Source organism: Leptonychotes weddellii, chromosome 3 (assembly GCF_054177405.1).
Source record: "Leptonychotes weddellii isolate Sample4059 chromosome 3, ASM5417740v2, whole genome shotgun sequence".
In the NCBI taxonomy this organism is placed as follows: Eukaryota; Metazoa; Chordata; class Mammalia; order Carnivora; family Phocidae; genus Leptonychotes; species Leptonychotes weddellii.
The window spans coordinates 162307113-162334580 of record NC_138371.1 but is presented as its reverse complement, the minus strand read 5'-3'; the positions used below and the strand labels follow the sequence as shown (position 1 = coordinate 162334580).

The 27468-nt window shown below is 46.2% G+C and overlaps 1 protein-coding gene across 5 annotated transcripts in view; it reads left to right on the top strand.

Annotated features, from left to right (window-relative positions):
* ABCC4 (ATP binding cassette subfamily C member 4 (PEL blood group)) overlaps positions 1 to 27468 on the top strand; it is a 231460-nt gene that overhangs the window by 84682 nt on the left and 119310 nt on the right. For all 5 annotated transcript variants that reach the window (XM_081815104.1, XM_031028548.2, XM_081815103.1 and 2 more), the window contains 9 exons: positions 5243 to 5332; positions 6697 to 6888; positions 15645 to 15739; positions 15972 to 16058; positions 21529 to 21625; positions 24883 to 25092; positions 26123 to 26263; positions 26667 to 26704; positions 27091 to 27185. In XM_081815104.1, the coding sequence (XP_081671230.1) occupies positions 5243 to 5332; positions 6697 to 6888; positions 15645 to 15739; positions 15972 to 16058; positions 21529 to 21625; positions 24883 to 25092; positions 26123 to 26263; positions 26667 to 26704; positions 27091 to 27185 (1045 nt within the window). The remainder of the gene's footprint in view (positions 1 to 5242; positions 5333 to 6696; positions 6889 to 15644; positions 15740 to 15971; positions 16059 to 21528; positions 21626 to 24882; positions 25093 to 26122; positions 26264 to 26666; positions 26705 to 27090; positions 27186 to 27468) is intronic.

The following is a 27468-nucleotide window of genomic DNA, read 5'->3' as shown; positions in this document are numbered from 1 at the left end:
AGATAGAGATTAAGTATAAAATCAGTCGAAGGCATTTGACATGTTGTTCGTTATCTCATCTTTAAGAGACCTTTCCAAGTATTATCACATTTTTTTGAATAAGTACATAAGTTTGCAATGTTAGAATTTATAGGGTTAAACAGACAAGTGATAGAGTACAGAATGGGTTAACTAACAAACATGCATTGTTATAGATGAGAGACTTTGGGGAATCTGTATATGTTTTTAACTTTGATGCTATCAGACCATCTTATTACACATTGAATGAAGCCCATGATGTGGATGTTCGCTGTGGGGTAGGGTGATGGCCCCCCTGTGCTAAGCTTCTGGAAGGTTCTGGCTCTTTGGTGGCCGCCAAGGGCAGGGAGGAGGCAGCAGGCGGGCTTAGTAGGTGCCAGTGATTCCCCACTTAAGGGTTTCGCTCCATGGCAAGCTGACAGAATAGGTGAGGTCATGAGGGTTTTCTGACACTTGGCTTATTTATGACATTTAGGCAAATGGGAAATACAGGAGAGACCACTCTCACGTTCTCAGCTTTGCAGGCCCAGTGCAGCCTCCCTTGTCCAAAACTGAAATGCTTTCCTTGCCTGCTTCCCTGGTCTTCTATACGCATCTCCCGTCAGAGTCTGGGTTAGTCAGGCAAACGGACCTCATACCACCAGAGAGGGAATTTGTTACCGAGGCAGTGAAAGAACCAAGGAGCAAAGGGGGCGAATGGTGCTGTGTGAGGCAACCGAGAGATGAGCAATGGCGGGAGGGATGCAGGGAGGAGGCGGCCCCTACCAGAGGGTCACCCTCTTGGAGCCGAGCTCAGGAGCCTGGCTGCCAGCAGGAGTGGGGACTGTGGTGTGAGGGCCTGCTCTGTGGGCACCGCAGAGGTGAGGCGGCAGGTGGAGGTGCTGTGGGTGCCAGCCTACCCCCTGTCCTGCTCCTGGCCTCAGAGCGGTGCTCTCCAGGGCTGAGCTGCAGGTGGCTTGGAGGTCGGCAGGAGCCAGCTGCGAGCGTAGGAAGGGGAGGCTGAGGAGTGGGGCCAAGAGCCACCCAGGTGCCCCCCCGGCACTTCTGCCCACCTCCCCTCCGGTCTCCCTGCTCTCAGGGCTGCGAGCGTCCTAACCCTGGAGCCTGCCTGTCTTTTCGTGCCTGTGACTCCGTATCTTGCCACCCATGCCTTGTTGGCCTACCTCTCACGCGATGCCCGCCGTCCGTACCGACCAAACAGTAGTATGTGCCTAAGCGCAGGGAGCCACGTCACACCATTGCACGTGGACGCTCACACCAGGTGCCTTACCTCACCTGACCGTTTCTACCTTGGTGCAGCAGATTCCCTCCTGCTTGATCGTGCTCGTCGTGATTACACTGGAAGCACTTCTAGAAAGCACCGCTGAAATTCCCTTCTGTGAATGCCGTGGAAGTCGAAAGCACTGACGTGGTTAACACACACTTTGTATGATGACCCGTCACCAGGTGGCTTTTGTGCCAAACCCTGCAGCACCGTAGAACGAGCGGTTCTGTTCTTTTCCCTAATACTCACTAACATGTTCTCAAGACTTTTCTGCAGCTTGCACTGTAGGACAGGACACCCCGTTCTGGTGTCCCGGCCTCGTCAGTGGAAGGATTGTGCCTCCTGCCGGGAGCCATGAGGGCCTGTCAGGTTAGGTCACAGATGAGGGAGCCTTGGGTGTGGGGAGGGGCACAGACCTTGGGGCTTTGGGAGAGAAGCTGAGGCCGAATGCGATTGCTGGGTTGGGAGGCAGAAGGACGTGGACGTTCTAACCAGCTGCACTAGACAGCCGGGTGGGTCGCTGGGCAAAGGTCTCCCCAACCTGGTTTCATTCACGAAGTGTAATGCACTTAGTTTCAGTCTGTCAGCTTTGAAGTTCATGGTCTGGTGGGAACCTCTAAGCCGCCACAGGGCAGGAGTATTCGTCTGTGTGGTTCCTGGCTGCCTCCCTGGGGCCCAGCAGGTGTCTGGCACAGAGTGCAGGCCCGGTCTGTGTGCCTTGCCTTCGTGGAGACCGAGCGCCCCTGAACTGTCAGATGCTGCCCCCTGCTGGTCACGCTCGAGCAGCGCCCGACCCTGAAGCCTGCATAGGGAAGCGACTCCCTGTCTGGCCCCAGCAAGAAACTCTGGGGTGCGGGGAGCAGGAAGCCAGTGTTGGTATGTGGCTTATTAGTTTGTAGCCGTAACTGAGTCAAATGTAGTAAAATAGGAACTAGTTAGTTATGAGACATGAAGAAAGGAGTGGAGAAGCTTAAAAAAATATTTCTATTCTTGAAATCAGGTTTTTTTTGTTTTTTTTTTTAAGATTTTATTTATTTGACAGAGAGACACAGCGAGAGAGGGAACACAAGCAGGGGGAGTGGGAGAGGGAGAAGCAGGCTTCCCGCCGAGCAGGGAGCCCGATGCGGGGCTCGATGCGGGGCTCGATCCCAGGACCCTGGGATCATGACCTGAGCTGAAGGCAGACGCTTAACAACTGAGCCAAGGCGCCCTTGAAATCCAGGTTCTTAATAGGTTTTAGAATTCTGATAAAATCTGAGGCTGGTTTTTCTTTGGTGATTAAATGCAATTATCGTTGTTTTAGCACGTACCCATTTTATAATCAATTCAGTTCTTTCCAGAGAAATTTTTCATTTTGACGATTATCCAGACCTTTTACTTCTCCTGCTGTGCATTTAGTCTTTTGGGCATTTTCTTAATTGCATGTACCCGCTCAAGATGTAGAGAGAGGTCCTGAAGCTCATGACCGGAACGTTCAGGTCTGCACCTGTTTGTGGGAAGGTTAACTTGGCTGCCCAAACTCTGCTGCTTTTGCTTATCCGTGGGCGGGATTCTTCCTGCCACCATCCCAGGTCATTTTACTTGCAGGGGATGTTCTGAACAGCAGCTTCTGCCCTTTGTTTTTGAAGAATCCTTTTCTAGAATGCAGGAGGTGGCATTGCTTTGGATCAACTCTTGGTCAGTTTCCTGTGATATGGGAGGACCTTTCTCCACCTGTGTTTGCAGAACGCTAGCCACTTAAAAGCGGTCTTCAGAAAGGGTTTGGGATTCAGATAAATTCACTAGATCCTCAGCCATGGGGCTGTGCATGGTCAGGACTCAGAGAAGCATCCCAGGGGAAAGTAGGCGGAGATCATAACAGGGGTAACAAAGCCCACAGTCAAGATTATCCCCATATAGTGGCTCTTTTTTTAAATTTCACCTTAAACAGTTCTGTGTCAGTCTTCTGATAGTTTTCATATCTGGGTTTAGACTAACATTCTTAGAGTTGGCAACTACTACTGAGGTTCTATAATCTCAATTTAAACTATCCTTCTACTTATTTGTACCCTCTGCCTTTTGCTTAAAAGATAGATAATTCTAAGTATTGATTGTTGTTGAATGAGAAAAGGAAACCTCGTTTTGGTTTTTACCATGCTCTGCTAAGCTCTCCCTTCTTCCTCCAATACACCCTTCATTCTTAGCAATTGATTTTCTAATATTTGGAAGTTCTATATGGAAGTGAATCTAATTTGATCTCTTAAGGAATAGATTGAACTGTGGAACTGTAAAACTGAACTTTTTTTTTAACATGAGTACTTAAAATTTTCTTAACACTGTAAGTCTTAGAATTTATAGAATGTTCAGGAATACAACTTCTGATTAGCATGATTTTTGCTTTATCCTTTTTCCTTGTGTTGGATTCTGTGCTGTCGTGCACACCTCCATGTGTCTTTAACAGTAGAAGTGCTTTGCTATCCCTGTTTAGGGCAGGTAAGCATGCTACAGATAGAAAACTCAGAATTTATCACTGTGGCCCACAATCCCATTCTCATTTACTCAGTGTTTTTGTTGGTGTTAAGTTTGATCTCTGATTACAGCCTTGACCACCACTGACAGGAGTCTTTTTGCCCAGAGTGACCTTATAATGTAAAGTGCCTTCTTGCTTCGTGAGCATTACTGAGATTCCTTCCTTACCAAATGAGAATTGGAGAGGTTATTGGAGATTTCAAATTACTTTTTAGCAAAGGGTCCCCGGCATGCCATGTACTTATGCTGCCACCTTGTGGGAGTTAATGAAATAGAAGATTAAAACCAAGGGTCATAATGTAAACTTTTAAAAACCTCCCATACTAAATACAAATCAAACCCACCATGAGATACCACCTCACGCCAGTCAGAATGGCTAAAATTAACAAGTCAGGAGAAGCAACAGATGTTGGTGAGAATGCAGAGAAAGGGAAACCCTCTTACACTGCTGGTGGGAAGGCAAGCTGGTGCAGCCACTCTGGAAAACAGTGGGGGTTCCTCAAGAAGTTAAAAACAGAGCTACCCTATGACCCAGCAATTGGACTACTAGGTATTTATCCAAAGGATACAAAAACATAGTGATTCGAAGGGGCACATGCACCCCGATGTTTATAGCAGCAATGTCCACAATAGCCTAACTATGGAAAGAGCCCAGATGTCCATTGACTGATGAATGGATAAAGAAGATGTGGTGTATATATACAATGGAATACCACTCAACTATCAAAAAGAATGAAATCTTGCCATTTGCAATGACATGGCTGGAGCTAGAGTGTATCATGCTAAGCGAAATAAGTCAGAGAAAGATAAATACCATATGATTTCACTCATATGTGGAATTTAAGAAACAAAACAGATGAACATAGGAGAAGGGAAGAGAAACGATAAAAAACAGAGAGGGAGGCAAACCATAAAAGACTCTTAACTCTGGGAAACAAACTGAGGGTTGCTGGAGGGGAGGTGGTTGGGGGAATGGGGTAATTGGGTGGTGGGCATTGAGTCGGGCACATGATGTAATGAGCACTGGGTATTACATGCCACTGAGGAATCACTGAATTCTACCCCTGAAACTAATAATACAGTATATGTTAACTAAATTGAATTTTTAAATTGTGACAAAAATCCCCTCCCATACTGAATATTCTGTTAACTATATTCTCTAATGTTACTGTGTGCTAAGAAATTTTCATTTCAGTAGGGTGCCTTGTTATTTCTACCACTTAAATTCTGTGAGTGTCTAGAACTGGGCTCATACGCAAATCCAAGAGGAGAACAGGTCTTCCGAAAGGCAGCTAAACCCCAGAGAAATAGAGTTGAGTGAAAAGGACTCCAGGACACAGTATCTTCAAATAGGAAGGAGACAGATGTGGTTTCTGTTCACATATCAGTGACTATGATTTTATTTTCTTCCGGAGGTGATTTGTGTTACTTTATTGAAACTTCACTTTGTAGGCATCAGAAACGCCAACCCTACAAGGCCTTTCCTTTACCGTGAGACCCGGGGAATTGTTAGCTGTGATCGGACCTGTGGGAGCAGGAAAGGTAAGTCATCAGCTGACTGCCATGCCACATGCCATATTAAATTCTTGAGGTTGGGCTATGTGTCACACAGTTTTGAATTGGGTATATCTAGAATGCATTTCTCAAAAGGGGTTCTATGGAGCATTAGTTTTGCAAGAAGGTTGCATGGCCAAATCAATTTGCTTAGTGTGTGTTGTGTTTTTCTTGGTGTGTCAAGTTGCACAGTTTGGAAATGCTTGTCTGGAAGTTGGATATCTCACTGAAGGTAATTCTTTACGTGACTGCTATTTGGGATAGAATGACCAAGAAAATGGGCCTTCTTTTTGTCAGAGCAGGATCTATAGGAAGTCTGGAGGTTGTAACGGCTCTTCTGGAAAACTTTAAACATTTCATTAGATGACTTCACCACGTCACATCACTGCACAGGTAGTAATTATGTGGCGCTGTGCTGGGAGCAAAAGATATACATGTAAGAAGGCTCGGACTCCTTTGCCCTCTAGAAGCAACCAGGACCTGGGGCAAGACAGATACACCAAAGGATTATTTCAGCTCAGCGTTAGGAGCATTCCGATAGCAGTAGGCACAGACGCACCACGTCCGTTATGTTGTGAAAGACTTGAAGGAAGTGTGCATGCCGCGTTAGCCTGCTGCATCGGAAACAAAAATAGGGAAAGCTAAGTGTAGAACGTATAAATGATGGGGCGATTATTAAATGATGGGGCGATTATTTATTTATTTATTTATTAAATATTTTATTTATTTATTTGAGAGAGACACAGCTAGAGAGGGAACACAAGCGGGGGAGTGGGAGAGGGAGAAGCAGACTCCCCTCTGAGCAGGAGCCCAAGGTGGGCCTCGATCCCAGGACCCTGGGACCATGATCTGAGCCGAAGGCAGACGCTTAAGGACTGAGCCACCCCGGCGCCCCTGGGGCGATTCTTATGATGGGTTTTTTTCTCTTTGCAAACCTGACTCACTTCAGAGTGAGCCTTATGCATTGGATAGATGATTTACACATAGCCTTCCAGGAACAAGTATCTTGTCAAGTAAAGGATGCCTGGGGGCAGGGCCACCTGCGTCAAACCTCAGACTTACAAAGTGCACATCACACCATCCTCCTCTGTTGAGAATGGTCAACATTCTTAGTCTTTTGAGTACCACCTCTCATTTGGGGGAAACGCCATTGGGCAGAGGAGGCTGTGATACTCTATTTTATGAGTGTTGAAATTTTTGATTGCACCTTCCAGGGCTGTACTTATTGTACTGAAAGGGAAGGAGCTCTGAGGTGTATCAAAGCCCCGGGGCTGGGGAAGCCTGCAAATGGCAGTGGCCAGTTCTGTGCTGGGTGCTTCTGCACACACGTACTTGTTTACCATCTGTTTCAGTCGTCACTGTTAAGTGCTGTTCTTGGGGAGCTGCCCCGGAGCCAGGGGCTGGTCAGCGTGCATGGAAGGATCGCCTACGTTTCTCAGCAGCCCTGGGTGTTTTCGGGAACTGTGAGGAGTAACATTTTATTTGGGAAGAAATACGAAAAGGAACGATACGAGAAAGTAATAAAGGCTTGTGCTTTGAAAAAGGTAAGGACTTTGGACTTACATGTAACTTGAAGGTCAAATAATAATAGTGTTGTTTAAACTACAAGGTTTACTTCCTTTTTTATGTTTGGAAGATCTTTGGACATTATTTAACACTTCACGGTGGTCTTGTGGGCAAATGGCACTGTATGAACCTGCTCATATACACTGCTGTTTTAATCCTGATGTGATGATGACATTCACAGGTTGCCTTTTTGTTGTGTGAAGTTTTATTCACTTAAAAAAAAAAAAAGATTTTATTTATTTATTTAGAGAGCGTGAGTGAGAAGAGGGGCAGAGGGAGAGAGAGAATCTCAAGCAGACTCCACACTGAGCACGGAGCCCGGCATGGGGCTTGATCCCATGACCCTGAGATCGTGACCTGAGCCAAAATCAAGAGCCAGTCACTTAACCAACTGAGCCACCCAGGTGCCCCAAGTTTTATTCACTTTTAACTTTTTAAAGGGACAATTATAAAAATTTACAAAAGCAGAGAGAGTCGTATAATGACCCCTCATGTACTCATCCCCCAGCTTCAACCACGCTCTGCTGGGGGCGAGTCTGTCGCCCTGGCGCCCCTGTTCTCTGCCTTTCCACCTACACCCCGAATTCTGATGCAGAACGCAGACCTCATATAGTTCATCTGCAAATAGTTCCTTGGTTCTCTCTAAAAGGTAGGAATTCCTTTGAAAAGAAACCATGTTATCGTCCTTGAAAAATGACCACAGTTCCTTAATATCCTCAGCATTCTAGTCCAAGTTTACATTTCGTTAATTATCTCATGAGGGGATCTTGTCAGCCGTTGGTTTGAATTGGACTCCACGTAAGGTGTGCGCTTTGCACTTGGTTGATTCATCTTTTTCAGTCCACAGGTCTCCTCTCCACTTGATTTTTCATGTGTGATTTATTATTTAAAGAAAAGGAAATGCTTTAAAATTTCTTTTGAATACTACATCATTTCACAAGGGGAGAGATTATTTTCAGAAATGACATTGTTTTGCAGAAAATGGCAAGATGAATTGTTGAATTGTGCTTGGGATTTAAGTAAAATGGATGAATGAAGGAGGAAAACGGAACTTACCTGATAGGAGAATATAATTAGCAAAAAAAGGGGAAAAAAAGGCACATACTGAGAAATACTGTGTGACTCCCCTTAGGTTATAAAAATCAGTGGATAAGAGCGTTAAAGGGCTCACCCCGGGGTCTGTTCAATGCAGTCTGGACATCCGACTGTTCCTTTATGCTGTGTGGAGAAGGCTGGGACAGACTTTTAAAGGGAGGGTATTGAAGGCTCCAAGCCAGCTTTGTGAAGCAATAGTAATTTTGCTTGAACAGTGGCTTGAACATCATAGATTTTATCAGATGAGTAGCATTTTATGATGTGGACAAAACATAATTGCTTGTTTAATGGGCTTCTATTTCTCTCCCCTGGGTCATTGTTAATGAGAGATGGTGTGTTTTCAGAAATGACATCAAGTTAGCCGTGATGGACTGGATTTCTGTCAAGGCATGTACTGTATAGGAAGAGGGAGAAAGCAAATGTAAAACAGTAGTAATAACTCCCATTTATTCAGAGTCCATGTGCTGATCATTTCTCTGCCTGTCCCCTCTGCACGCACACACGCATGCACACAAAGGTATAGGAGTTTTTAATCTTTTACCAGGGCCTTTAATGGTACCGTCTTCATTTTATAGTTGCTAAAACTGAGGCTTATTGAGATGAAACGATTCACCTAAACCTTTGCAGCTCAGGTTTGCATTTGGCATGCCTCTGGATTCCATGCTTTTCCACGGGGCCTCCCAAACAAGGAAGTTTGTAAGGAAGAGAGCTCCTTTTACCGTCGGGTAATGGAGGTGGAGACCAATGTGGCACTGGTGGGGAGCTAGATGCCGAGAGACCGTGGCCTGGGGAGCCTGCTTCTCCCTCTTCTCCCCACTCGTGCTCTCTCTCTCTCTCTCTCTGTTACTATCTCGGTCTCTCTCTCTCAAATAAATAAATAAAATCTTAAAAAAAAAAATCCAGAGCTGGTTTCGAGGATGTCCAGTTCGAGCATCTAACAGGCATTTACACAGAGTAGCAACAATTATTCCAAAAAGGGGGAGAAGTCCTGAGGCAGACAGCATTATCAACTAATTGTTGTGTTTGCACGTTGTACCACAAGAAAGAGTCTCGTCACCGCAGTGGCTGCCGGGAGTGAGTGGCCAAAGAGGCCAGCGTGTGGTCCCCGTACCTTCGTGGTGTCCACTTCTGAAGATTTCAACCCTAACTGGGTACCAGTAGCTGAGGTTTTCCTTCTCATACTTACACATCTGCCTTTTCTGTTCATAAGCCACCAGGTAACCCTGGTCAGCGTAATGGCCCTTTAAATATGGGTGGCTGTGCATGTCCAGGAGGAAGGATTTTTTTTTTTTTAAAGATTTTATTTATATGAGAGAGAGCACTAGAGGGGGGAGGGCCAGAGGGAGAAGCAGACTCCCTGCTGAGTAGGGAGCCCGATTCGGGACTCCATCCTGGGACTCCAGGATCATGACCTAAGCCGAAGGCAGTCGTTTAACCAACTGAGCCACCCAGGTGCCCCAAATTCTTCTTAGAAGAATTTCTAAGAGTAATAGATAAGTACTGACAATCTATACGGCCGATAACATTCAAGACAGATACACAGGGGCGCCTGGGTGGCTCAGTCATTAAGCGTCTGCCTTTGGCTCAGGTCCTGATCCCAGGATCCTGGGATCGAGCCCCACATTGGGCTCCCTGCTCTGCGGGAAGCCTGCTTCTCCCTCTCCCACTCCCCCTGCTTGTGTTCCCTCTCTGGCTGTGTCTCTGTCAAATAAATAAAATATTAAAAAAAAAAAAAAGACAGATACACATGCGCCCAAATCATGAACAGCATTTTCACATACAATAGAAAAGTAAACTTGCCTTAATTTGCCTCCTACCACCAAGCCAGTTGCAAATGATATGTTTGACATTGACCCCTAACATGACAAGATAAATTATATTCAATTGCCTAAGAGGCTAAGGGAGCATTCCTGAAAAGAAGGGAATTAAATTTATTTGTAGCCTGAATAGATGTCACTTTTTAAATAATGAATAAATTATGTGATTTTTTAAAAAATATTTATTAGAGAGAAGGAGAGAGAGACAGGACGAGCAGGGGGTAAGGCAGAGGGAGAGGCAGACTCCTTGCTGAGCAGGAAGCCTGACAGGGGGCTCAATCCCAGGACCTGGAGATCATGACCCGAGCCAAAGGCAGACGTGTAACTGACTGAGCCACCCAGGTGCCGTTTGGACATCAACTCTTTTTTTTTTTTTTTAATTTTATTTATTTGACAGAGAGAGACACAGTGAGAGAGGGAACACAAGCAGGGGGGAGTGGGAGAGGGAGACGCAGGCTTCCCGCCGAGCAGGGAGCCCGATGCGGGGGCTCGATCCCAGGACCCCGGGACCATGACCTGAGCCGAAGGCAGCCGCTTAACGACTGAGCCACCCAGGCGCCCCTGGACATCAACTCTTGATGTCCAAAACAGACCCAGGCCAGTGCTGGGCTGCTTCTTTGCATGACCTTGCATTTCTGGTGATAGCTCAGCCCTTTCTATTCCCCCACGTTCGAACATCTCTGCAGAGAAGCAGGTATTGGGATGGTGGCTGCCATTCAGTGTTTTCTCCAGGGACTGATGCTTTTGCCAAAACCACATTCGACACGACCTGTGTGTGGGCCGTGTTCCCGGGCACTGCTGCTGGGCACACACACTCTGGTTGGGAAGGGGGACCTGCAGGGCGGGCTTGATGTTTATAAACATGACTGTTAGTGTTCAGCTGCTGCATGGCATGGGGACGTGGAGTCAGGGCCTCTGGTGCTCCTTCCCTCCTTGACAGAAAAGGACGTAGTCAAGAGTGGAGTCCTGTCCCCAGCGTTGTCACTGTGGACACGTCCTGTTACCTGCCTGGGTCTGCTGTCTACTGCAAATGCAGACGTTGGGTCAGAAGATTTCAAAGAGGTTTTGCGGCAGTTCTGAAATGCCATCTATGACTGTGTTTAGGGTTGGTAAAGTCTTTAAGACCCCAGAGGACCGCCTGATGAGTTAGGAGAGCCTTCGCTTATCTCCTCTTGGAATTCACGTGTCAGTGCATGGGCTGCATACGTAGTAGAAAAGCTCTGGCCTTTGGATATCTTGGGTAGTAACTCGGGGTGTCTGTTTCCTTTCTTATTAAATGGGGGAGGTATGGGACTATCGTCAAGACTGTGGGCAGTACCTGTAGAATACAGACATGCCAGGGTTTTGATAAATGGTGGCTATTATTATTATTCTAGCCCCTTTCTTTAAATTCATATATAATATAAGGATTTCTTCTTATAGCCACCCCCAAACCCTGGAAGAAAAAAAAAACAAAAAAGGGCAACATTTCTCATGTTACATACATTACTAACAAGTAGGTGTATTAAACTAGATCTAATTGAAGTTAACAAGTCGTTGAGCAGAAAACATTTCTGAAATAAAATGGGAAGTCAGGAAGTAATCACATTTAGTAACATCGTTTTGGGCTGATGACCTACTCAAAGTGAAGTTGTAGTTGAGTTATAGAACATAATTTAGGGACCACCTGGTTGAATTCCAAGGCCCTGGAGGCAGACAGCTGTGGATTGAACCTCAGTCTCTCTATTTACCAGCTGTGCGGTTTTGGTTCATTGAACCTTACAAAGCTTCAGTTTCTTCATCTTTAAAATGGAGATGATCATCCTCATAAGGTGTTTCTTAGGATGAAAGGCAATAATGATTTTACAGCACCTTATTGCTAGAGACATCACAAGCATTCTACAAATGTTAGAATCATATGGAAGAGATATTAGCTCTTAATTTTAAGAGCAGCCAATTTTGGGTAGAATCACATCCATAAAATGAGACACGTAGAGAGGCATTTGAGTCTATAACTTCCATTATTTGAGTTGATATTTGTCTAGGTGCTCTAACATAGTACATTTTACATAAATTACCAATAAAAATATTGTTCTAACATAAGCGATGTATCATGTGACATTTGCCTATTATCTTTTGCCACTTGAAGACATTTTAGCATTTTTAGGCAATACATATTTGAAGGTATAGCATTGATAAATTCAAGTTTAATATTTTCCACGTAGATCGCTTGAGCTCCTCTTGGATGCTCACAGGCTTATAGTTTCTCTTCATATTTACTACATTTCTGCCAACTTGGACATTTTCTTTTCCAATAACCTTGACGGTTGTAGAATAATTATGGTTTTATCTTCAGTTTTTTTTATCTCTCAATTGGGGTAACTTTTACTCACCTATGACCTAAGAGGAAAAAATGAGTACAAAAGAGGTATATGAGGCTAATCAAAATATGGAGAATAACTTTAATGATACTTCTGTGTGTGTAGACATAGAGGTCATCAAGTCTTAACTAACTTTGATGTTTTAAATTCACTTTTAATTTTAAATACACTTTTAAATATACTTTTCAGTAACCACTTGGGGCAGCATGATGAGAAAGGAAGAATAAAAGGCTACAAATTGAGAGGAGCTTGGTTCAGATTGCCCCCATTCCATTTAACAGCTGACAGTCCTTAGACCATTATGTAACCTGGTCTCAGTTTCCTCACCTGTGAAATGGGGCTAATACTTTGCGGCGTGTGAAGATTAGAGATCATCATTATCAGGCATCCAGGCGTGCCAGGCTTGGTGCATAAGTCTTACCATCAAGGAGCTGGGGAGAGAACTGTGCACACATGTATAGATTATGAAGCAGAATAAGGTGGGCCCTTCATGAGAAATACCAAGTCTTGGGAATCCAGTAAAAGAGGGATGACTTGTGATTTGGGAAACTCAGGGATGGTTTCATGAAGAGAGTGAGCTGGGTCTGGAAGGATGGGTGAGGTACTGACAGGCCATGATAGGAAGGCCAGTCCCGGAAGAAAAGTTAGGATCAGGGCCTGGAACTCCCGCTGTTTGACTCTGGGATCCAGCCCTCCTTGGCCCCCAGGCCTCATAACTGCCTGCCATAAACCATCGACAGTCTGCTCCGTGGTATTTCTTCTGAAGTCTCCACCATCACCAAAGGGCACTTGGTAGGTTTCTGGCTTGGTGGCTTCAAAGCAGCATAGCCATTTCTTGGCTTTCCCTCTGGTCTGTGTATCTGCTTTGTAGTGAAAACGATTATAGACAAAATAGTTGGTTAAATGTTACTGAGATGTAACCAATGTTAGAATACCTTCTGCTCATTGGGAAGACTGGAAATATATGCTCAACTCAGGCTCTTCCCTTTCACCAAACCAGAAAACTGTGGTTAGGAAATTAACCTGACTCGGGTTTTCACTTTATAATCTTTGAAATGTTTTTTTTTTTTTTCTCTCTGAGGCTTATCCATAAATAGTTTGCCGTGTCAACAACACACTCAAAGTCCTACTACTAGGCTTGGAGCGAGTCCATTCCTTATTCCCTAACTGTGCTAAATGCAAGGGTGGATTTGAAGTGCCTTCTGTAGAGAATGGCTAAGATTGCTTTGCTACAGCCTGGTGCTGTTTTGAGAAGGAAAACAAAGCAACATAAGATCAAGGCATCAAAACTAAGAACACTTGGCAAGGACTGTCAGCAGTGAATCGAGGCCAAGTAAACAGTGTGGGTGTGGGTGGGGGTGGAAGGCTGAGAGCCTATTTCAGGATGGCCTGTTGTTTTTCATGGAAACCAAAAAGCAAGAGATGGTGTTGACTTCTGAGCTCAGCAAAGAAGTAATGTGAAATAATGAATTTTCATGATTGAGCAATTGCTGCCTTTCATTTATTGCCATCCAGTTAAGCTCTGAGCGTGCAAGGAATTCCGTGTGCCTTTGTGGGCTCTCAGGGTATGGGTGAGGATGAAGATACTCTCTTTCCCTTCTCCTTGTGGTGGTGTGCTTTGCATGTTGTGATTCACACTGTGAATGAGGTCCCACTGTTGGTTTGACCAGAATATATGTATCTGGTACATAACAGTTGATTTGTGTCCTTTTCCTACGTATAGAAGGTGTTTGTCCATCTGTTTGATTGTCACGGCATCCTTGAGCTTAGCCATTCTTGTCTCTCCACATTTTGCCGAAGAGGAAAAAGAGGCTTTAGGGAGGTCAAAAGGGTTGCTTGTCATGGACATTTCCAACATGCTTTCTCCCCGGATTGGCCAGAGTAGAGACCAAGAGGTGAGGGCTCGTTTGTAGAAAGGTGTTGTTGTGTATTCTGGGTTGATGCTTGAGAGGTGTGGTTGATAATATGCTCCCCAAAACTCTGCTTGTCTGTGCCAGGAGCCTCAGAGCTTCGGGTAGAACTTGATAGATTCCCACCTCTTCTCCTCCGGGCTTATTCTTTGTGGCTTTGAGTTTTACCTGGCTTGCATGGAACTTTCTTAGTTCAGCTGGTTGGATCAGTGTCCCTTGAACACACTGTTACTTCCCTTCTGTTTTTCCTGCCAGACTGTTCTTTCAGCTCTTGTTTCTTGTACAATTCTTGGCTGTCACTCTGTCACCTTGCCTTACATTTGAAGACAAGGGTCAGGTGTTAACCCTTCTGCGAGGGTGAGAGGGTGAGGCTGAGATCAGCAAACTGGCTGGTTAAGACACACTTGTTCTTTGAGAAACTAAGTCCCGGGGCTTCCCAGGCCACGGGTGAGCTGCCAACTCTCACCAGTAGCCCTGGCACCAGCATCCAGATGCTCACTTGCAGCTGCAACCTGACGTTCTCAGTGGGCATCTCGGCTTGACCATAATAACCAAGATCTCAGCTTGCCTGCACGGTCTCCTCCAGCTCCGTAAATGGCGAGCCTATTCTCCTTTCTCCCGTGGAGGACAGGACATCGTTCCGTTTCCACCACCACAACGGGCACCCACTCATCAGCAGGTCCTACAGGCTCCACCTTTGAATTTTCTCCAGAACGTGCCCACTGCTCTCCTTGTCTCCTGCTCCCACTCTGGGTCTAGCCGCTGTCTTCTCTCACCTACATTAATGCAGTCCCGTCCTCATGTGTGCCCTGCTTCATTCACCCTTTGCTCTCTACCATCTCTGTTCCACAAAGAGGCAAGAGGGATTTCTGAAAAACCGAAGCCACATCCCCTCTCTGTGTCACTGGGAGTGAAACCCATGGCCCCCCCTTCTTATCTCTGCTCTTGCTCTCCCTGTTCTGTACTCACTCTCTCCAGCTCCACTAGCCTCCCTGCTAGTTCTTGAACACGTTGGGCACGTGTCTGCCCTGCGCCGTCTGCACTTGCTTGTTCCTGCGTGTGGAATGCGTTTCGGGTCCGCGCAGGCGCCCTTGCCTCTCTGCGAAAGCCCCTCTGTTTAGAGCCCTTCTCGACCCCTGTGTAGGATTTTTTCCCTGCCCCTCTGTCCCCTGAGCCAGCTTATTTTTTCTTCTTAGTCCTTAGGACTAATTTTTCATATTGTCAGTCTCCCTCTATGGAAACTCAAGGGATTTTGTCTTTTTACTACCAAATTCATTGTGCCCAGAACAATGCCAGACATCTAGTCAATGTTCAACAAACATCAGTTAAGTTGGTGAAATGCATGAACACTGTGGGAAAGGCTGCAAAACAGAAGCAAAAAGCCCTGAGTTTTTTGGGAAAGGTTCAAGGTTACCATTTAGTCACTTTGAAATAGATCTGTCGCTGTTGATCACAGATGTGCATGAAGAACCAGTGCTGAAAGTCCCAGATGACAGGAGAACACGTTTTAAATCTCTCCCCCCCCCCACCCCTTCTTTCTGTCTCCATGCAGGATTTGCAGCTTTTGGAGGATGGAGATTTAACTGTGATAGGCGATCGGGGAGCCACGCTGAGCGGAGGGCAGAAGGCCCGGGTCAACCTTGCAAGGTCCCCACAGTTTGGTTGCACGTGCTCTGTGTGCTGCTCCCGGGGGGTGGCTGTCCCGAGACCACCTGCTGCGTGGCAGGGAGGGAGAGGGGTGCGTTGTGGGAAGCCCCACATTATTCCATTGGCTCTTGGAGTGAACGTGCCCTGAGTTGTTGAAGGCTGTCATGACTGGGAGATGAGATCCCGGGAGCCTGGAGCATTCTCCCGTCTGATGTTGTCTTCTGTTTTCCAGAGCAGTGTATCAGGATGCAGACATCTACCTCCTGGACGACCCTCTCAGCGCAGTGGATGCAGAAGTTGGCAGGCACTTGTTTGAACTGTGAGTTTGCCCGTGTTTGTCATTTCTGTTTTCTATGCCCCCTGTAGCGTTTGGGGAAAAGAGCTCAGGGAAGCTGGGATGATTTGGAAGACTCTGCCTGTTCTGCTGAGGTCTCCCTCCTCCTCCTCCCTTCCCTCCACGGAAGATCCATTTCAGAGAAATTTTTAGAGAGAAAAAGGAAGACCTAGATGGTGCTCACTGTGTGTGGCGTGAGTGGAGGACATGCTTGAGGGGGTGAGGGCACGATGGCAGATGTCCCCTTGCTCCTCGCCATGGATAACCAAGACACTGTTGATGGGATAAGAAAGCCGATGTGCAGTTTTTAAATCGAAGAATGGGACTCGGTAACGTGATACTTGGCTCCCAGTTCTTTTCCTTCATCATTTTTGTTGGTGGCACATTAGAAGTGCAGTGTTTCTTGTGCCAACGTATCGCTTCTGTGGAGCGGCCTCACTGCTTTGTGCGAATTACCCTGCAGGTCAGGAAACACTTAAAGTCTAGAATTGAAGAAGGCCTTATTCACAGTATGGCTTCCTGGATTCTTATTAGAATTAATACGTCAGGCCCCCACATGGAGGGTTAACGTGAATTTGAAACTACATATCTGGAATCTAGCTCACCTCCTGACTCTGACTTTGTGTTTCTGGAATTTGTTTTCATTGGCTCTTGCTTCGTCACCACACGACTGAAGTAGGACAACTCTGAATCTTCTCTGTACAGACTGTTAGCCTAACATACGTAACTTGTGCTCCCTGCGGAGTCCAGACTGCCATATTTGGAAGCATCATGAATTCGCTCTTGTTTCAATGGCGTCCATGTCTACCCCATAGTTACCTTACTGTTGTTCACCTTGTCAAAGCCAGTGAGCGCTTTCCATGCACTTCCTGAAGCCCTGATGTGTGCACTGAGGTCAGTGTTCTTGCAAATGATGTTGCACAAAACATCTCCATTTACAAAGGAGGACTTAAACCAGAGAGATAGATTTTTCCCCCAGGCCTGGAGGCTGCAAGTTTGGCACCTTGGTTTCTCCTGAGACCTCTCTCCTTGGCTGGCTGATGGCCTCCTTCTTACTGTGTCCTCACATGGTCTCACCTCTGTGTGCGCGCACCCCTGGTGGCTTTCTCCTCATGGCCTTTTTTTTTTTAAAGATTTATTTATTTGAGAGAGAGTGCATGTACATGTGATTTTGGGAGAGGGGCAGAGGGAGAGAATCTCAGCAGACTCCCCAAAATGGGGCTCGATCTCACGACCCCTGAGACCATGACCTGAGCTGAAATCAAGTTAGGTGCTTAACCGACTGAGCCACCCAGATGTCCCATCTCCTTATGTCCTAATCTCTTCTAAGGATACAGGTCAGATTGGGTAAGGGCTCACCATCACGGCCTCATTTTTTAACTTAATTGCCTCTTTAGAGGTCCTGTCACCAAATTCTAAATTCCTGGGGATTAAGGCATCAATGTGGGAATTTTGGGGGTGGGGGTGGGGAGACACAATTCATTTAAAGTCCTAAGTAGCAAAGTAAAGAGATTTTAGCAGGGTTAGCGTGAGGCAGCTCTGGGCTCCGCATACTAGGAGCCTGGGACTCAGTGTCCCCTCAGTGTGGGTTCCTAACGCGGAACCCCCCCCACCCCCCGAGTGTGTATGTACGAAGTGCTTAGGTTTGGCATGACAACAAGCTCTGGAGAAGGTGGTGGTGATGGTTACACAATAGTGTGGGTGTCCACAGTGCCCCTGAGATACAGCTTAAAAATGGTTAAAATGGTAAATGTTCTACCAGTTTTACCACAATCTAAAGAAAAAGCGCATAGCAGCAGTGACTCTTTGAGAACGCGGAGAGCTGAGCAGCTAACACTTGACATGGCCTCCGGCTCTTTGATCTGACCCCTCTTCCCGTCCCGTCCCGTCCCGATCACGATCACGACTTGAGGAATTTTCCCTCAGGGAAGTGCCCTGTGGCTTGTGACTGAGTTCAGGGACAGGGCCCAGTGCTGTGACAGAGATTCCCCACCCCACACCCTGGGTGGTGCCAGGAGCAGCCCAGCCTCCCTACCCCTAGAGCCTCACCCTGAAGTCACGAATGTGTGTCACCCCATCCTGGGTGGGTGTGCACAAGTTCTCCATCACTCCAAGAACAGATTCCACTGGCCGTTGTGTTTGTGTCACTTGGGAGGCGAGAGGTGTTTTCATTGCCGAGGGTCAGTGTGCTTATCGCAGAAGCTCCCCCAAGTTCTTCTCTGAACACGGGAGGTATTTATAAAGTCCTCTCGCACCTTTCGGGTTTAATGGCTTTGGGTATACACTTGATAGAAGCAAGCTTGTTAAAATTGTTGTTTGCTAATCAGAACCGCATCCTTTGGGGAAACTTAGGGCAGGGAGCACGAATGCAATTTAGGAAACTACTCAGCAGCAGCTTGAGAATGTTCTCAACGAGCTAGAAAATTGGACTGAACAATATGCTCTGAAAGATGGCGGTTGTGTTGAGCTCAGTAATGTGAAGTGTTTTGTATTAAAAGTGAATGAATTACACTTCTACTCGCCATTAACAGTTTACTTCAGTCGTGAATATATATCCAAGGTTATTAAGGTTTGCGGGTTTTACAACTATATGTTGTAAACATTTACGTGGATTCTGTCTCATGCAGAGGGTCGGAGGCCCTCAGGTGAATGGGTTTCAGTCTAACTGGTTTTAGCGGTGGAGCCTGTCCTATTTTAGGAAGCCCCTTCCCCCACACCCCCACGTCCTGCATAATCAGTTCTTTGAGTCTGTCCTTACTGGATCTCCCCACCCTGCTGCCTCCTACGTTCACTTTCGCTGTTGCAGGCCTTCGCAGACGCCCTTTGCGTGCAGGGAGCAGCTCCACAGCCTCAAAAGCCGACTGAGGTTCTTTGCCGTCTGCCCCATCCCCTGTTCCAGCACATCCTCGCCCTGTGCCCTTCTGTCTGCCCACAGCCCTTGGGGCGCGTACTTGGTCACTGATGAGTTCTCCCCACCGCCAACTCCAGGGTGAATGCACGAAGGCACCTTTGTGCAGAGGGTTTCTGTCCCCAGTTGTACCTTCTGTCCCCAGTTGTACCTTCTTGCAGGGATGCTCCCCCCTAGATACTCTCGTGGTCCATGTGTCCCCAACACCCAGGATCGCAGCCCTCACCTTGCTTTTTCTTCATGGCAGACATCACGCCCCTAGGGTACATTTTCTGTATTTGTTGAATGTGCCCCCCTCCACGTGATGCAGAGTGTTCGTGGTTTTCTGGTCCTGTGGCTGTGTCCTCTTTACTAAGACAGTGCCTGGCACCCCAACAAATGTCTGTCAGTGGAACGAGTGAGGGTAGTGACTGTCTTACTTGTATCCCCTCTACCACAGTACAAGGCCCCTCTTAACACCGACCTTACACAGGTTAAAAGTTCAATAACTTGTTACTGAATCATTCTTTTTTTTTTTTTTGATGGCATGACTTGGAAATTTTTACTCTTAAAAATTTGGCAAATAGAGTATTTTCCTGGAGATTTTGGTTAAAAAGCGTGATTTAGAAAAAATTTAAAGCCATCACCTAATAACTTCATTGTACTTATATTCCTCTATCTGTGGTGGATGTTAGGAAGAAAACATTTTAACACTTTTGCATTGGCCCAGCTCAGACATAGCAGCGCATCAGATTTGGTTAACAGCCCCTTCAGGGACTGCCAGCACAGAATTTTGAATGAAGGAGAAACAATTCCATTAAGTGCTTTAGTGCTAAGCTGGAAGAGGGGTTTACTTGGTCAGCAAACTTAGGAATGAAAGCCACACCAGGACCTGTCAAAAGGGAAACAATCCTTCTGGATGCAAAGAATGGAATAATAGTATATACATCTACAGCCTGGAGTCTTCCGATCTCAGGCCCAGTCTCAGAAATGTCTCCTTAGGAACTTTTCTGTCCTGAGTCCAAAGCAAAGGGCCACTTGTGGGTTAGGGAAGAGGGTGAACAGACCATTTACCAAGCGGATTAGTGCCCTTCCCACAACGTGCCCTATGAGTTGTCAGCGGCCTTATTTTGCAATGAAGGCACTGAGGTTCATAGAGGTCAGGTAGCTCACCTGACCTTGTCAGGCTGGTAAGAGTTCTGGGTGCCTCCAGAACTCTTGATCTGACCCACATGAGCAGGTGGAGTTGTGGCCCATGTTGCTGAGATTGGCTCTGCAGGGGGCTCAGGTGCCCAGAGAATGTCCCTGCGCCTAGAGAACGTCCCTGCACGCAGAGAATGTCCCGGTGCCCAGATAATGTCCCTGCGCCCAGAGAATGTTCTGGTGCCCAGAGAATGTCCCTGCACCCAGAGAATGTCCCTGCGCCCAGAGAATGTCCTTGTGCCCTGCCTGTGGTCAGGAGGCCACAACCTGGGCTACTTGCTTAGCTGGAGAGGTTGCAGACCATGGTGGAGTGCAGGATGGAGTGGAGCTCCTAGGGTTCTACATTTAAAATGAGGAGCAGTTTGAGGGATTACTGTAGAAAAACACTTGAGTTGAGTACTGAGAGGGGGGCTCTTGTCTGAGAGAATCAGTGTGTCTTCTGGATGATTTCCACTATGGTTTGGGCCATTTGGATTCTCTTCTTTCATATTCATATTGGGAAGGTTTTCAGTCCTGATGAAAGGCAATGTGCTCCCTGGATGGGACTGTGGGGACATTGTAGACACTAGTTAGGCCATGCCAGCATTTGTCTTCTAATAGTATTTGGGAAGAAGTATCTAGAAAATGCACTTTGAAGATGCTTGGGTGGCTCAGTCCGTTAAGTGTCTGCCTTCGGCTCAGGTCATGATCTTGGGGTCCTGGGTTTGAGCCCCGTGGCAGGCTCCGAGCTCAGCAGGGAGTCTGCTTAGGGATTCTCCCTCTCTCTCTCTGCCCCTCTCCCTGCTCATGTGCTCACTCTCTCTCCCTCAAATAAACAGAATCTTAAAAAAAAAAAAAAAAGGAAAGAAAATGCACTTTGGTGAAGGTCACTGAGTATTTAGGATTTTCTGGGCTGGTATATACATCATAAATTATAATCACCTAGGAGACAAAAAGGGAAACATTTTTGTATGACATAGTTCCCTCCTCCCATTCCTCCTATACAGGGATGAAATAAGTAGTATTTTTGCTCAGTCAGGTTTTGAATCTCAGTATTGCTCAATTGTTTTCCATCATGAAATATATAAATAATTGTTGAGTTTTAGTTGGTCAGGGGGACCCTTAGCACTTGGTGGCTCTTTCACTGGACTCCTTTTTAGAATCTCTTAGCAGAGCTAGACTCAAGTTTGCTGCTGATAAATTTGAGGACCTGGTTGGGTTCATTGATTTACATTTGTATTTGATTTGTATTTGCACTGGTACTTAAACTACAGATCTTTGATTCCTGTGTTGTCTTTGTCTCATTGTGTTTTCAAATGTGTGTTTTTCAATTTGGAGCACCCCCATTAATGTGGTTTTTGCATACTGTACCTTTTACATTTATAGGTGTATTTGTCAAACCTTGCATGAGAAGATCACAATCTTAGTGACTCATCAGTTGCAGTACCTAAAAGCTGCAAGTCAGATTCTGATATTGAAAGATGTAAGTAATTTCTAGAAGTCTGTGGAACTTGCTAGCACTCAGGTGTGTTGACAGTGAGACCTCCCAGCAAGTCTCCCCTTGGGTTTGTGCTAAATTCCCTCTGCTCCCTCAGTTTTGCATCCCGTTCTCCCCAGAGCTGGTACTCATGCCTTTGAGCATGAATCCAAAGACATGTAGAAATGTAACTATTGCATTCTGAGCCATATTACCCTAAAGTAGATAAAATTGCTACCTCATAATTATAAATGTTAACTGTTCTGGTAAAAATTGTTCAGGATAATGATGCTATTTTATTTAGAGCTTTTGTATTCCTCTTCCACGATGTACGGCAAAGTGTATTATTTGGAAATCAGAGCTACTAAGACCTGTTTGTGTCTTTTTGTCATCTGCAGTTTACTCAGAGAGCATCTTCCATTAATAACAGGCGTTGTTGGAAAGCGGAGCACCCTTGGTGGAGATGTGCTCTCCAGGGTATCGTTGGTTGCTCGTCTCCGAGCACAGGGCTTTGAGCATGTCCAGTACATGGGAGAGTCTGGGCAGCAATAAGTCAGACCAGTCCCTGCCATCATGGCGCTTCCATCCTTATGGGGGTAGATGTAAGGAAGGAGTTGGGTGGGGGGCAGCTGATCTCATGACTGCCTCCATGGGGAGGTGGTGCCTCAGGGGACCTGAGTGACATGAAGGTGCTGGCCAGGCGGTCACCTGGGGGAGAGGCGGCTGAGGCAGGTGGTCCAGCTGCAGGGTTCTAAGGAAGGACCTGACCTGGCATGCTGGAGGAAGTGTGTCTGAGGCAGAGGAAGCCGGGGAGTGTGAGGGAGAGGGGCTCAGAGCAGTGGGCTGCTGGCCCGGTAATGGGTTGGAAGCCATTGGACAGTCCAGAGCAGAGGAGTGATGTGGTCTGATGCATGGTTTTAAAAGATCTCTCTTATGTTTGCTGGAGGGCCAACAGCAGAAGCAATTAGAAGTCGGATGCATGGGCTCAGGCTGGTGTATCAGTTTCTAGAGCTGCCATCACAAAGTACCACAAAGTGGGGGGCTTCAACAGCAGAAGTTTATCATCTTCACCCTTCTGAAGGCTACCAGTCCAAAACCAAGGTGCCGGCAGGGTTGTGCTCTCCCTGAAGGCTCCTGGGGAGAATCCTTCATCGCCTCTCCCAGCTTCTGGTGTTTGCCAGTTGTCCTTGCTGGTCTTGGCTTGTAGCCGCGGCACTATGGTCCGTAGCTCTGTTGTCACATGGTGTTCACTGCATCTGGTCTCTCCTCTTACAAGGACGTCTGTCATATTGGCTTTGGGGTCCACCCTACTCCAGTATGACCTCAGCATCATCACATCTACAGAGATCCTATTTCTAAATTAGGTCCCATCCACAGGTATCCTATTTGGGCCTCGAATGTATCTTTTTTTTTTTTTTTTTTTTCGAATGTATCTTTTTGGGGGCCACAATTCAACCCCCAACAGTTAGCATGGGTTTGGGAGGTGGAGATTAGTGAGAATTTTCCGGCCTTAGTGATGGTTTGATGTTTCACTCCTTGGCGTATTTGCCTCAGAGCCTTAGCCCCTGGGTCATTAACCCTGGTCTGCTGCCTCAGGCCCTTGGTCACATCCTCATTTAATCAAATGAAGTTCTGCCCTAAGAAGGGTGACAAGAGTGCAGAATCTCTGCCTCTTTTGAAGCACTTCCCCATGTCGGTGCTTCTGCGGCCCTCTGGGAATAAAGAAGCTCCGATTCCCCAATCTGGAGAACAGGGGTGAAGCGAGTCTGGTAAAGCCCCAGTGTTGGCGGGATTAATGAGTACAGAACCAGTGGGTGGGAGAACAAGCTGGTCAGCCAGTCTCCTTATTGCTCTTGCTGAATACATCACTCCCAATTTTAGTGCTATCAGAGCAAACATTTGTCCACCAGTGAGCTCCCCTGGATGAGTTGGATCCATCCCTAGTGTTCGTGCGGTCCCTCTCGAGCAGCTGGGTGGGGATGGCTGTCCTCGCGTCCCCTCTGGAAGTTGTCTGTGCTGGGCTGCTGCATGAGCTTGCTGTCTCTCGACTCCTCGTCGTTTCCTTGTGCATCTGCATTTACTAAGTGGAAAGTGGTAATTTCATTAAATAAGGCATATGAATTTTGCCTCCCAGATGGAACAAGACACACTATATCATGAATAATTTTCTAATTCTCCAGTATCAGACTGGTTCCCCAAAGCTTCGTTGGGTTTTTCTCAGTGGCCCATGTCAGGGCACAGGATCGGAGGGGTACCAGGGGGCTCCTGGGCCGCCTGCCTTCACCTGGCCTGCCTTCCCCAGAGCTGCCCTCCTCTGCTTTTTTTGGCACCCTGGGATTTCGCTTAATATGTTGTTTGCCACTGAGTAGAATAGCTGCCTATTCTTTTATGGGAGTGAGAAGCCAGTGAAGATACCTGCACTTTATTTTCTGTAACTTTGTAAGGAAGGGGAATGTGCAGTGATGTGTCACGTGGGTTTCAAGAAAATTATTTGATTTGCTCAAGCTTCAGGAGTTGCTTGATTTTGGAAAGCCTGCTTGGCTGCTTGTGATTGTGAAGCTTTATTTTCATGGATTTGAGTGCATTGACTCTGGCTTAGGGTTTGGTTTGCTTGTGTAGACGGACCCTCCCGAGACATTAGAGTCACCCCAGTCTGATGGTCGCCTAAGTTAATGACATTAGCAGGTGGAATATTGGGAATATTGGGAATATCCCAATTTGCAGTTGGGAACTTCCTGAGTTTATGGGCAGTTGGAGAGTAAAGACGACCTCCCCCGTGTCTGGTCCCAGTGCAGCACGTGACGGCAGGGCCGTGGGCAGCAGAGATTTGATGGATGACTCTGACCACGCAGGTGTCCGCATTGTGTCAAGCTTCATTCTTCCCTGGAATATCCTCCCCAGCTTGACCTTGTTCTTTTGAATATGTGACACTTGGCCTCAATTTCCATGTTGTCTAAAAAGACTATATTGAGACTCCTACCAACGTCTGTAATTTTTGCTTCTTTAAATGCCTGTGGTAGTTCGTGACCTCCATCCTTAACTCATGGCTACATAGCACCTCACACAGGATTTGACAGAGAACAGAATGCTCGATTCTGTGTCCAGTTGAGTTGCACTAGATGTGTCAACCAGAATTCCAGGCCTAAGGGTAATTTTCTTACGAATATGGTCATTTAAGACCAGTTAACTTTTTTTGATTAGTGTCAGAGTAGTGTTATCAGAGGCACATGAACTCGTATCAAATTCTTTTATTTTTATTTTAGGGCAAAATGGTGCAGAAGGGGACTTACACGGAGTTTCTGAAGTCCGGGGTAGATTTTGGCTCCCTTTTAAAGAAGGAAAACGAGGAGGCTGACGAGAGTCCAGCTCCAGGATCTCCCGCTCTGAGGACTCGGAGCTTCTCAGAGTCTTCTGTTTGGTCCCAGCAATCGTCCAGACCCTCGCTGAAAGATGGCGCGCTGGAGGTGCAAGCCGTGAGTTTTCCTCTTGCCGCATGCCCTGGTCCTGTCTTCTCTCAGTGTCCTCATGCATCTTCATTCTGCTCTGCACATGACCTCTTCATTGGTCCCATAGTGGATTCTAAGGTTCCAAGGCCTTGTTCCATGGACTTGGTAGAATTAAAACAGAATGAAGGGAGCAGGCCTGATCAGGGCTCTCCTTTGGGTGTTGGATGGAGAATGTCACGGGGCTGCAAGTTCAAGAATCACATCTCAACCATCTTTGAAACCACAGAGGCCCGCATACACCCAAGGACATCCTTGGCTTATGTGAATCTACAGTGCATTCTATGTTCTCCAGATAGATGTGCAGAAATGCTCTGCATCTCCCTTAAAAATATGCATAGGTAGTCTTCAATGTCCAAACCCTCACAATCCAAATCTAGGAGCCTGGATGATTCTGATAAGGATGGAGATGAGTCCCTCACAGTCCAGACTCGGGAATCACTCTCTGAAATTCAGGAACCAAAGATTTCAGACCACTTGCTATCCCCTGCTATCCCGACGCCCGTTACTCTTGCTCTTTGAACTGTTTACTCTATTTGGCTCATATTTTGAGCTCCTAACTATGTTTTGTGATTCCATCATTGAGTGACACAAATAATCTCGGTGATACATTAGCTCCATATTCTCTTGTCTATTATTGTGGAATAAGCTTTTGCATTTATATGTGAATTGGGTACATTGTGCATGTGCTGGAAATACAAGCAAAGCCACGCCGTAGTGAATAACCTTGTACAGACAATATTTCCTTTTTGCTAATAGATTCCTAGAAGTGGGATGGGTGGGTCTGATGATGAATACATGGATGGTTTGGCTAGATCCTTTTACACCACCCTTCTCCAGAGGAGCTGTACCATTTTGCACTCCTACCAGTGTAGAAGATGGGCCTCTTTGCTCATGGCTTTGCCAACGGAGCGCACTGTTGAACTTTTGAAGTTTTGGGGTACATTATACAAAATTTTGTCTCTTACTGCTTCCCTTGTTTTTTCCTTTCCCTTCTCAGAACGAGAGTACACAGGTTGCTGTGTCAGAGGAGAGTCGTTCAGAAGGAAAAGTTGGTCTTAAGGCCTACAAGAATTACCTAATAGCCGGTGCTCACTGGTTGGCCATCGTGTTCCTCATTCTACTAAACATCATAGCGCAGGTAAATAAGGGCATTTATTTTGTTTTGTGGCCTCAGCTTGATGTTTACAGTACTGCTTTCCCTCTATGTATTTATTATTACCGTATTTTGCAGTCCACTTGGATTTGCATTGAAACGTGCTGTCTTGGGGGACAGAGAAACTGAGGTTTAGTGGTGTTGCGTGTACATGACAGAGAGCTTCTAGAAAAAAAAAATGTTCTTTAAAGATTTTAACGTATCACCGAGATTATTTGTGTCACTCAACACACTTGATGTGTTGTGACTTGGGATGCTGGGCTTGGCATAGACCAGAGCTGGAAGAACCATGTCCGTTTTCCAGAGCCTTTCAACGGTCCGTTTGGGTGAGTGAGAGTGTCGAGGTGCGTGCTAAGTGATGTGTGATCTTTTTGCCTCCCTGTTCTAGGTTGCCTACATTCTTCAGGACTGGTGGCTCTCCTATTGGTGAGTTGTTTCCGGTCTGATGCAAGGGGCCACCAAGTCAACAGGCAGCCTCTTTCCCCCAGAGTCGGGTGGAGGTGGATTTGTTCAGCCTCCTGTCCTGATCCTCCCTTACTTTCCCCAAAGAGAAAGAAAAACTAAAGTTCTTGCTGGTGGAGTATGACCCTCCCACAGGCTCTCCCCATGTCGGATCCTCGGACAGTTTTGAGAACTGAAAGTTGAATTTTTATAAGGTAGATGTACCCGAGGCCCTGCGTGCTGGGAGTCCTTTTCCAGCATAAATCATGTTTCCCAAATTCAGGCTAATTTTATTTTTTCTTTTTGTACTTATCTAAATTCCATCTATAGTTGAAAAAAAAAAAAATTTTTTTTTTTTCCATTTTCCACAGGGCAAATGAACAAAGTGCCCTGAATGTCACGGTAAATGGAAAAGAAAATGTCACTGAGAAGCTCGATCTTGCCTGGTACTTAGGAATTTATTCAGGTAAAATTTAATCATTCCGTTTATTATCCGGGAGTCTGAGGTGCTTACAATGAGCCTGTGTGAGTAACTAGGGCTTCCAGGAGTAATTCAGTAATGTCTTAACAGATTAAGAGTCTGAGTCGCATTTACTCTGTGAATTAATTAGAATAATTATTTTTAAAATCTACTAGAAGAGGTTGAATGAAGACTCTTAATTTGCTCTGTACTGGATTTTGGAAGTTAAACCAGGATTGAGCATTCAGAAAATCAGCCACTGGAAATTTGTGGCTATTGTCTATTCTAA